The sequence below is a fragment of the Eretmochelys imbricata genome, chromosome 1 (assembly GCF_965152235.1).
Source record: "Eretmochelys imbricata isolate rEreImb1 chromosome 1, rEreImb1.hap1, whole genome shotgun sequence".
In the NCBI taxonomy this organism is placed as follows: Eukaryota; Metazoa; Chordata; order Testudines; family Cheloniidae; genus Eretmochelys; species Eretmochelys imbricata.
The window spans coordinates 8,961,676-8,973,653 of record NC_135572.1 but is presented as its reverse complement, the minus strand read 5'-3'; the positions used below and the strand labels follow the sequence as shown (position 1 = coordinate 8,973,653).

Genomic DNA, 11,978 nt, shown 5'->3' with positions numbered 1-11,978 from the left:
GTGTTTGCGCTAATTTCACTGGCCAAAATGTTCCTCTTTCCTCTACCCCTGGCTGATGGCCTCCAGCAGGTGAGAAGGGACCTGCAAGGGTCAGCTAGTCTAACCCAATACAAAAATGTAGGATTTGTTGTGTCTAAACCATCCAGGACACATGCTATCCAGCCTCCTTTGGAAAACCTCCAGTGAAGGAGCTTCCACCACCTGCCTAGGCGACTGTTCCAATGTCCTGCTGTTCTTACAGTGAGGGAGTTTTTCCTGAGATTTAATCTCAATCTGCTCTGCTGTACTTTGAACCCATTGCCTTTTGTCCTGCCCTCTGTCTCAAGAGAGAAACAAATTTTCCTCATCTTTTTATGGCAGCCTTTCAAATATTTGAAGATTGCTATCATGTCCATCCTTAATCTCCTTTTTTCCAAACTAAACATACCCAGTTCCTTCAGCCTTTGCTTGCACAGTTTGCATTCCATCCCTTGGATCATCTTTCTCGCTCACCTCTGGATCCTTTCCAGTTTCTTTACATCCTTTCTAGACTGGACCAAAATTACACACAGCACACCAACTGAGACCTAACCAGTACTGAGTAGGGCGGTACTATCACCTACCATGACTTGCATGCTATGCCTCTGTTAATGCAACCCAAAATTGCATTTTACAGCAAAAGAATCCCCACCCCCGAGAGCTATTGCTATATCAACCTAACCCTGATGTAGAGAGAATGAGGTCGGGAGAATTCTTCCATCGACTTAGCTACCATCTCTCGGGGAGGTGAATTACCTACCCTGATGGGAGAACCCCTGTCATCCATGTAAGTAGTGTCTACACTTCGGTGCTTTGCAGTGTTGCTGTAGTGTTTTAAGTGTAGACAAACCCTCACGCAGAGCTTCCAGAAAAGCATCCAGTCTGGATCTGCAGACATGGGGCGTTGGAGAATCCACCACTTACTTCCCTTTGCAGTGCAAATCATTTGGCCCATATTTCCGATTGGAATTTATCTGGTTTCAGCTTCCAGCCATTAGGTCTTTCTCTGCCTTTCTAAACTAGATTACAGAGCCCATTAGCACCCACTGTTTTCTCCCCAGGGAAGTCTCTGCTTGATTGTCTTTTTGATGAGATAAATAGATGAAGCTCTTTCAACCTTTCTCTGTCAGGCATCTTCTCCAGTCTCCAATCATTAATATATTTTTTTTCTGCACCCTCTCCAATTTTACAACATCCTTTTTGAAATGGGGACCCCAGAACTTGATGCAGTCAGTTTCATCAATGCCATGTACAGAGGTAAATCCTTCCCCTGCTCCAACTCACCACTCCCCTGATTATGCATCCAAGGATTGCATCAGTCATTTTGACCAGAGCATCACACCGGGAGCTCACGATGAGTTGGTTGTCCACAATCAACCCTAAATCCTTTTCAGGATCCCTGCGTTCCATAATACAGTGCCCTAGTCTGGGGGTCGGGCTGGTATTCCCTGTTTCGAGAGGATCACTTTGCATTTCACTGTATTAAAACATTTTATTTACATGGGCCCAGCTCAACAAATGCTCCAGATCAATCGGTATGCCTGCCCTGGCTGCCTCATTCTAACCACTCTGCCAATCTTTGGGTAGTCCGCAAATTTTACTTGCAACAATAATCTATTTGCTTCCAGATCATTGATGAAAATATTGAATAGCATCTAGCCTGGAACTGATCCCTGCAGAACCCCACTACAAACCCCCCCATTTGCGGACAATGGCCCATTGACAACTGCTTTCTCAGATCTCTCAGATAGCCAGCTTTTAGTCCATTTAACATTTCACAAAATCTACTGGTATTGTACAGTGTTCATTTTTTAAACTGAATGTTTTCCCCTACTAAATCCAATGCCTCAGAGAAGTCGAAGTCTGTTGCATCTCTTGGTTCCCTTGATCAACCAAACGTGTACTTTCACGAAAGGATGAAATCGGATTTATTTGACAAGACCTGTTTCCATAAACCATGTTGTTGACTGGAATTAATTAGGCTCCTAGACTTCTTTTTAAACTTATCCCATATCAGCTTTTCCATTGTTTCCTGACTGCCTACTTCTGGTTCCGATTGAGATGTGTGGTTGATCGGTCAGTTTATAACTCTGGTGTTTCTATCTCTGAGGTTCTACTGTAGATGCTGTTTAACATCCTCTTTGACTGCTAATGGACTGGAAAGTGTTTCATCACTGTGTGTGATCTGAGTACCTGATACTGCTCCTTTCCAAACGCAGAACAAAAACATTTCTTGAACACATGTCCCTTTTCTACAACATTAACAAGTTTCCTTTCTCCCTCTCGGAATTGGCCTTTACCTTCTCTAGGATTTCTTTTGTTCTTAACAACCTCCTTTTTGTTATCCTTAGCCCTGCAAAGCATGGATTTTCCCCTGATCTCTGTAATGTCCCGTATCAATTTTCATAACTTCCAATTTGTATTGCTTGCTATCTATTTTCCCTTTTTACAATTTGTTATATACTGCTTCCCACCCCGCCCCCGCCCCCCTTGCTGCCTTCACTTTGCTACTGAACTGGGTTTTTAACCAAAGTTCTCCACTTTCTTGACTGTGGAATCAACGTTTTTTAGCTCTCTCATAAATTCTTGTTAAAGAACTTCCATTTTTCATTCCCATTTTTCTTTCTAAATTTTTCCTCCCACTCAGTTTTGCTGATCATTTGTCTCCTCTTTGGGGAATTGGCCCTTTTGAAGGGTATCTGTAGATAGCTATTACTGGCTGGGAGCTGTTCTCTGTTTGTCCATTCATTGTAATCCGTTCCATTCTTTTATTTTATTCTCCTCTATCCTATGCCTCATTATTTGTCTTCTTTAAACTAACCAGTCCCAGACTTTTCAGTCTCTCCACATATGGCAGCCTCCCCCTTTCTCACAGCCTGCCTGGGAAATCCCCTTTCTATCTGCTACATCCTTTATAGAGACTGGGTGACCAAAACTGAGTGCATCTCCAGACAGGCTATTCTCCCTCCCATTCCTTAGGCATCTGAACATTGTCTTTGTTGTGGCCACTGCCGCAAATGAGCAGGTGTTTCCGTGGAGCTGCTATCAATGATGCCCCAGTCTTTTCCCTGAGGTGGGTTCTAGTTGGGATGTTTCCCCCGGCACATGTCTTGGCAAAGGTGTTTTTTTTCCCCACTCTGAGATTTTCAGTAACTAGGTGAATGAGAAGCTTCCTACAGCTTGGCTCTGTAGCCTGGGTTTCATTGCATTAAGGCTATGTGAAAATTGGCAGACTTTTTTCACTGGACGTTTGGTCAATGACTAAAAAGCCATTAAAGAAAATCGTTGTTGCATGTTCACACTGCCTCTCTCTTTCGGCATAGCACGTCCACACGTGGGGCGGTTGCAACGACAGTGAGAGCAATGCACTGTGGGTAGCTATCCCACAGTTCAGCTCTCCATCTTGTGCACATAGGTGTTGTGGGAAGGCAGAGCAGATCACAGCATATCATGGCTCCAGGCTCAATGTCCCATGATGCATTTATTTCCGTCCCAGCATTTTCCAACGTCCTGTGTGTCATTTTCCAACGTCCAGTGTTTTCTGCTCAGTCTGCCCCCTCTGTCTGCGGGAATGGATCCCGCACAGCTCTCCTAGCTCTCAGTAGCACATCGCGAATGGCAGTGGAGTCAATCTCGAAGCTACAAAAGCAACAGGAGTCACAGATGCCCGACACAATGTCTGACACGGATAAGAGCAGCATTAGATTGCTTTTGGCATTCACAGAACAGCTGTGCATGGTGGAACGACATTTTTGGGCTCGGGAAACTAGCAGTGAGTGGTGGAATCGCATCGTTCTGCAGGTCTGGTATGTCGCGCAGTGGCTGCAGAACTTCTGGATGTGGAAAGCCACCTTCCTGGTATTCGCAAAAAGAAAAGGAGTACTTGTGGCACCTTAGAGACTAACCAATTTATTTGAGCATGAGCTTTCGTGAGCTACAGCTCACTTCATCAGATGCATACCGTGGAAACTGCAGCAGACTTTATATATACACAGAGAATATGAAACAATACCTCCTCCCACCCCACTGTCCTGCTGGTAATAGCTTATCTAAAGTAATCATCAGGTTAGGCCATTTCCAGCACAAATCCAGGTTTTCTCACCCTCCACCCCCCCACACAAATTCACTCTCCTGCTGGTGATAGCCCATCCAAAGTGACAACTCTTTACACAATGTGCATGATAATCAAGTTAGGCCATTTCCTGCACAAATCCAGGTTCTCTCACTCCCTCACCCCCCTCCAAAACCCACCCCCATACACACACAAACTCACTCTCCTGCTGGTAATAGCTCATCCAAACTGACCATTCTCCAAGTTTAAATCCAAGTTAAACCAGAACATCTGGGGGGGGGGGTAGGAAAAAATAAGAGGAAATAGGCTACCTTGCATAATGACTTAGCCACTCCCAGTCTCTATTTAAGCCTAAATTAATAGTATCCAATTTGCAAATGAATTCCAATTCAGCAGTTTCTCGCTGGAGTCTGGATTTGAAGTTTTTTTGTTTTAAGATAGCGACCTTCATGTCTGTGATTGCGTGACCAGAGAGATTGAAGTGTTCTCCGACTGGTTTATGAATGTTATAATTCTTGACATCTGATTTGTGTCCATTTATTCTTTTACGTAGAGACTGTCCAGTTTGACCAATGTACATGGCAGAGGGGCATTGCTGGCACATGATGGCATAAATCACATTGGTGGATGTGCAGGTGAACGAGCCTCTGATAGTGTGGCTGATGTTATTAGGCCCTGTGATGGTGTCCCCTGAATAGATATGTGGGCACAATTGGCAACGGGCTTTGTTGCAAGGATAAGTTCCTGGGTTAGTGGTTCTGTTGTGTGGTATGTGGTTGTTGGTGAGTATTTGCTTCAGGTTGCGGGGCTGTCTGTAGGCAAGGACTGGCCTGTCTCACAAGATTTGTGAGAGTGTTGGGTCATCCTTTAGGATAGGTTGTAGATCCTTAATAATGCGTTGGAGGGGTTTTAGTTGGGGGCTGAAGGTGACGGCTAGTGGCATTCTGTTATTTTCTTTGTTAGGCCTGTCCTGTAGTAGGTAACTTCTGGGAACTCTTCTGGCTCTATCAATCTGTTTCTTTACTTCCACAGGTGGGTATTGTAGTTGTAAGAAAGCTTGACAGAGATCTTGTAGGTGTTTGTCTCTGTCTGAGGGGTTGGAGCAAATGCGGTTGTATCGCAGAGCTTGGCTGTAGACGATGGATCGTGTGGTGTGGTCAGGGTGAAAGCTGGAGGCATGCAGGTAGGAATAGCGGTCAGTAGGTTTCCGGTATAGGGTGGTGTTTATGTGACCATTGTTTATTAGCACTGTAGTGTCCAGGAAGTGGATCTCTTGTGTGGACTGGACCAGGCTGAGGTTGGTGGTGGGATGGAAATTGTTGAAATCATGGTGGAATTCCTCAAGGGCTTCTTTTCCATGGGTCCAGATGATGAAGATGTCATCAATATAGCGCAAGTAGAGTAGGGGCTTTAGGGGACGAGAGCTGAGGAAGCGTTGTTCTAAGTCAGCCATAAAAATGTTGGCATACTGTGGGGCCATGCGGGTACCCATAGCAGTGCCGCTGATCTGAAGGTATACATTGTCCCCAAATGTGAAATAGTTATGGGTAAGGACAAAGTCACAAAGTTCAGCCACCAGGTTAGCCGTGACATTATCGGGGATACTGTTCCTGACGGCTTGTAGTCCATCTTTGTGTGGAATGTTGGTGTAGAGGGCTTCTACATCCATAGTGGCCAGGATGGTGTTATCAGGAAGATCACCGATGGATTGAAGTTTCCTCAGGAAGTCAGTGGTGTCTCGAAGGTAGCTGGGAGTGCTGGTAGCGTAGGGCCTGAGGAGGGATAAGATAAGCTATTACCAACAGGACAGTGGGGTGGGAGGAGGTATTGTTTCATATTCTCTGTGTATATATAAAGTCTGCTGCAGCTTCCACGGTATGCATCTGATGAAGTGAGCTGTAGCTCGCGAAAGCTCATGCTCAAATAAATTGGTTAGTCTCTAAGGTGCCACAAGTACTCCTTTTCTTTTTGCGAATACAGACTAACACCTTCCTGGTATTGTGTACTGAACTCACCCCAGCCCTCCCGCGCAAGGACACCCAAATGAGAGCTGTGCTCTCGGTGGGAAAGCGCATGGCGATTGCATTGTGGAAGCGCAACTCCAGGCTGCTACTGATCGGTCTGAAAATGGTTTGGAGTTGGGAAGTCGACCGTTGGGGCTGCGTTAACGCAAGTGTGCAGGGCCATTAAGCACATCCTGCTGCATAAGACCGTAACTCTTGTGGACGTGCGTGACATTGTGGATGGCTTTGTAGAAATGCGTTTCCCCAACTGCAGAGGGGCGATAGATAGCACACATATTCCAATTTTGGCACTGGATGCCTTGTGATAGAATATATTAATTGGAAGGGGTACTTCTCCATGGTGTTATGGGTACTCGAGGATCACTGTGGGCATTTCATTGACATCAATGCAGGGTGGTCCTGAAAAGTGCATGACGCATGAATCTTTAGGAACACCGGCCTTTACAGAAAGCTGAAAGTGGGGACTTTCTTTCCAGACCAGAAGATCCCCACAGGGGATGTTGAAATGCCCATAATGCTCCCAGGAGACCTGCCATACCCTTCAACGCCAGGGCTCATGAAGTCGTACCTGGGAAACCTGGATAACAGTAAGGAACATTTCAAGAATAGGCTGAGTAGGAGTAGAATGATGGTGGAATATGCATTTGGCTGATTAGAAGTGCGCCGGTGATGCCTTTTTGACAGGGTAGACCTCAATGAGGAAAATATTCTCCTGGTTCTAGCCATGTGTTGCATCTTGTATAATACTTGTATAGGTAAGGGCATAAAGTTTTCTCAGGGGTCCACTGCTGCAACAGAACACATGGCTGCTGATTTTAAGCAGTCCAATATCAAGGCTAGCAGATAGCACAATGGGGGGCAATTCAAATCAGGGAGGCTTTTCAGCAACACTTTGAAAATGAGAACAAGTAATGTTTATTGCTATGCATGGGATTGTAATGCATAATGAAGTCCAGTTTTGGTAGGGTAGGAAGCAGTTGTGATTGTTCTGGTCCAGGTTTCAATGTAAGGAAATGACGAAACTGCTTGCTAGTTTGCTGCTGCCATCTGTTATCATAACTTCAACAGAAACAAACAAAGAGTACTTATTATTCAAATAACTTTGCTTTTATTGCCAAAAAACCCACAACACCATACGCACACACACACTACTGAGCGTAAGTCCAGCTTTCATTTGAAAAGGAGTCTGCGGAGGTGGAATGAACAGTAAAGTGAGACCTCTCAGAAATCGGAAAGGAATGAGTGGGCGGAGTTTGGGGAAGACATGGGAAAGAGTTCTGAATGTGCTGAAGGGGAGGGCGGGCACCCATCTGCTCAGTCTGGAGCATCAGGAGGGACTCCAGCATGTTGGTTTGCTGCTCCAAAACTTTTATCAGTCTCTCCATTTCATCCCTAGTGTATGCTTCATTTTCTTTCCTTTCCTGCTTCTCACTTTCCCTCCACTGCCTGCATTCCGTCTTGTCTGCATCAGAGTATTGCTGCACCTCCCGGAACATATCTTCCTTGCTCCATCTTTGGTGCTTTCTTATCCGGTGAAGACACTCGGCTGGAGTGGAGGGGGTGCCTCCTTTCAAGAACATATCCGGTGAAGCACACGTAACAATAAACAGAAGCATTATTGTTAACTATATGTACAGCATTGAAATGCTACATTAAAGTACACTGCTGGTAACACACCAGTCTCTTTCCCCATAACTCTTGACAAGCAAACATGCCAGTGAACAGTGCAAGTATGGTGAGTGTTCCCATGGGTGGGGACACTGGGCGTGGGAGAAAAGCAATGGGCCAATTACAGTGATAAAATTAAGCAGGGTGTCTACACTGGCACTTTGGTGACAAAAAGTTTGAGTAAAAACCTTGCAACTCTCGTCCAGGTGGCTTTATTATGTCACTGAAACTGAGGAGTTCCGTCACGGATAATGTCTTTGCGGTGTTAACACCTCCACTATTTCGTCACCAAACGCTGCCTTTTGGCGAAAAAGCTTGGCAGTGTAGACAAGGCGTCGGGACCAATAAGGGAAAACCAGTAACCACTCGTGCTTCCTGCTGCTGCCTATTAAGGTTTCCCACACCAGGATGTGTAGGAATTATTGACAAAAGGAGCACCATAAAATATGGAATTGGCATTATTAGGGTCAGTTGTTCATAATTAATTTATCTGAATAATGAAAATATCATTTTTCAGTGTGTGTGGAGCGACCAACCTGCTTCATCCATGAGAACAGCCTCCAGTAGTGCATGAAGTGTCTCATATTAGCACTGTCTCACCATCCAGGTATTTGTCCTGTGACTATTGCCCTAGACCCTGGGTACATACAGGAAGTCAGGGGAATGTACGGTACATGCAGGAAACACCATTCTGCCTCAGTGTTGGACACCTTCTCCCCTAGACTATGTCTGATTCCAACTCAACTGACTTTACAAACCCGTCCACCTTCATCCTGCTGGGCATTCCTGGCCTGGAGGCAGCCCATTTCTGGATCTCCATCTCCTTCTGCGCCATGTATGCCATAACCATCTTGGGGAATTTCAGCATCCTGTTCATCGTGAAGAGGGAGCCGAGCCTCCATGGGCCTTTGTACTATTACCTCTGCATGCTGGTAGTCACCGACCTGGTCCCATCTACGGCCATCGTGCCCAAAATGCTGAGCATCTTCTGGTTCAATTCCAGGGAGATCAATTTCAGTGCCTGCCTCACCCAGATGTACTTCATTCTCAGCTGCTCTGCGATAGAATCTGGGATCTTTGTGGCCATGGCTTTTGATCACTATGTGGCCATATGTGATCCCCTGAGACATTCCACCACCCTGACAAACCCTGTGGTGGCCAAAATTGGCCTGGCTGTGGTGGTGCATGGCGTCTATGCTCATACTGCCCTATCCCTTCCTGGCAAGTAGGTGGCCATGTTGCAGAGCCAACATCATTCCAAACTCCTACTGTGAGCACTTCGCTGTGGTGAAGTTGGCCTGTGCCGGCATCCGCCTCAGTAGTTACTACAGCCTCTCTGTGGCATTCCAGGCAATCGGTCTGGATGTGCTTTTTATCACCATGTCCTATACCCAGATCCTCAGGGCCATCTTCAGCCTCCCAACAAAGGACGCCCCGCTCAATACTTTTGGGACATGCAGCTCCCACCTTTGTGTCATCTTAGCCTTTTACGTCCCACATCTATTCGCCATCATCGCACAACGGTTTGGGCACAATGTGGCCCTGCATTTCCATGTTCTCATGTCCAACGTGTACCTCCTGGTGCCCCCAATGCTAAACCCCATCATCGAAGGGAAAGAAATGAGTGGGCAGAGTTTGGGGAGGACATGGAAAAGAGTTCTGAATATGCTGCAGGGGAAGGTCCCATCTGCTCAGTCTGAAGCATCAGGAGGAACTGCAGCATGTTGGTGTGCCGCTCCAAAACTTTTATCTCCCTTTCCATTGCATCCCTAGGGTATGCCCCATTTTCTTTTCTTTCATGTTTGTCGCTGTCCCTCCAGTGCCTGCATTCCATCTTGTCTGCATCAGAGTACTACAGCATCTCCCAGGACGTATTTTCCCTGCTCCATCTTGGGTGCTTTCTTATCTGCTGGAGTCACTTAGGTGGAGTGGAAGGGTGCCTCCTTTCAAGGACATAACTGGTGAAGCACAAGTAACCATAAACAGAAGCATTATTGTGAAGTACACATACAACATTGAAACACTACATTAAAATACACTGCTGGTAACACACCAGTCACTTTCCCGCTTACCCTTGACCCTTGTCAAGTTGCAGTGGGGGAGGTTTAGGTTGGATATTAGGAAAAACTTTTTCACTAGGAGGGTGGTGAAACACTGGAATGCGTTACCTAGGGAGGTGGTAGAACCTCCTTCCTTAGAAGTATTTAAGGTCAGGCTTGACAAAGTCCTGGCTGGGATGATTTAATTGGGGACTGGTCCTTCTTTGAGCAGGGGGTTGGACTAGATGACCTCCTGAGGTCCCTTCCAACCCTGATATTCTATGGTTCTATGATTCTATGATTCTAAGCACATATGCCAGCAAACACTGCAAGCATGGTGAGTGTTCCCAGGGGTGGGAGACGTTGGGTGTGGGAGAAAACCAATGGGGCAATTACAGTGATAAAATCAAGCAGAGTGTTTACACTGGTACTTTGGCAATAAAAATTTTGGGTAAAGACCTTGCAACTCTCGTCAAGGTGGCTTTATTATGTCACTGAAACTGAGGAGTTCCGTCGTCAAAAGCGGCTTTGTCGTACTTACACCTCCACTACTTTGTCACCAAATGCTGCCTTTTGTCAAAAAAATTTGGCAGTATAAACAAGGCTGAGGGACCAATGAGGGAAAACCAGTATCCACTCGTGTTTCCTGCTGGTGCCTATTAAGGTTTCCCACACCAGGATGTGTAGGAATTACTGACACAGGGAGCACAATCAAATATGGAATTAGCAGTAGTAGGGTCAGTTGTTCATAATTCATTTATCTGAAAAATGAAAATATCATTTTTCAGTGTGTGGAGAGAGACCAACCTGCTTTATTCATGAGAACAGCCTCCAGTAGTGCATGAAGTGTCTCATATTAACATTGTCTCTAAATCCAGGTATTTGTCTTGCGATCATCACCCTAGATCCTGGGCACATACAGGAAGTCAGGGGAATGTACAGTAGATGCAGGAAACACTGTTCTGCCTCAGTGTTGGACAACTTCATTGCTACACCATGTCAGATTCCAACTCAACCGACTTCACCAACCCCTCCACCTTCATCCTGCTGGGCATTCCTGGCCTGGAGGCAGCCCATGTCTGGATCTCCATCCCCTTCTGCATGATCTATGCCATAGCCATCTTGGGGAACTTCACCATCATGTTCATCGTCAAGATGGAGCCGAGCCTCCATGCACCCATGTACTATTTCCTCTGCATGCTAGCCATCACAGACCTGGTACTGTCTACATCAGTGCTGCCCAAAATGCTGAGCATCTTCTGGTTCAATTCCAGGGAGATCAATTTCAGTGCATGCCTCACCCAGATGTACTTCCTTCTCAGCTTCTTTATGATAGAGTCTGGGATCCTGGTGGCCATGGCTTTTGATCGCTATGTGGCCATCTGCGATCCCCTGAGACATTCCACCACTCTGACAAACCCTGTGGTGGCCAAAATTTCCCTGGCCATGGTGCTGCGCGGCATCATGCTCATACTGCCCCATCCCTTCCTGGCGAGGAGATGGCCATATTGCAGAACCAACATCATTCCAAACACCTACTGTGAGCACATCGCTGTGGTGAAGCTGGCCTGCACCGACATCAGCGTCAGTAGTTACTACAGCCTCTCTGTGGCATTCTTGGTGATCGGTCTGGATGTGTTTTGTATCGCTGTGTCCTATATCCAGATCCTCAGGGCCATCTTCAGCCTCCCAACAAAGGACGCCCGACTCAAGACTTTTGGGACATGCGGCTCTCACCTCTGTGTCATCTTAGCCTTTTACATCCCACATCTCTTTGCCGCCCTCACGCAACGGTTTGGGCACAATGTGGCCCTGCATTTCCATGTTCTCATGTCCAACATGTACCTCCTGGTGCCCCCCATGCTAAACCCCATCATCTATGGGGCGAAGACTCAGGAGATCCGGGATAGGCTGCTCCAGCTCTTTCTTCAGAAAGGGACCTAAAATTTTCTGTTGGTGCTCTGTTTCTCAGACCGCGCTCCATGCAGAGCTGGCTGGTGACATGGTGCTGGGCCCTCTTCCCTGAATCACTGACTGGCCAGTCAAAGAGACATTAAATCCGTTCCTGACCTTACTGTGCTGTGTCAGCGTGACAAACTGGGGAGTCCATCTATGTAGAACTCATAGGGTTGCCACCTTTCTAATTGCTGGGAACTG

At 46.4% G+C, this 11,978-nt stretch overlaps 1 protein-coding gene and 1 pseudogene across 1 annotated transcript; both read left to right on the top strand.

The window, feature by feature from the left end:
* The first annotated feature begins 8,507 nt into the window (after positions 1 to 8,507).
* On the top strand, positions 8,508 to 9,555 carry LOC144259702 (olfactory receptor 52R1-like; annotated as a pseudogene).
* A 1,211-nt stretch (positions 9,556 to 10,766) lies between these two features.
* On the top strand, positions 10,767 to 11,765 carry LOC144279727 (olfactory receptor 52H1-like). The gene has a single exon (XM_077841340.1). The coding sequence runs from the start codon at positions 10,767 to 10,769 to the stop codon at positions 11,763 to 11,765; it is 999 nt and encodes a 332-aa protein (XP_077697466.1).
* Positions 11,766 to 11,978: the final 213 nt, after the last annotated feature.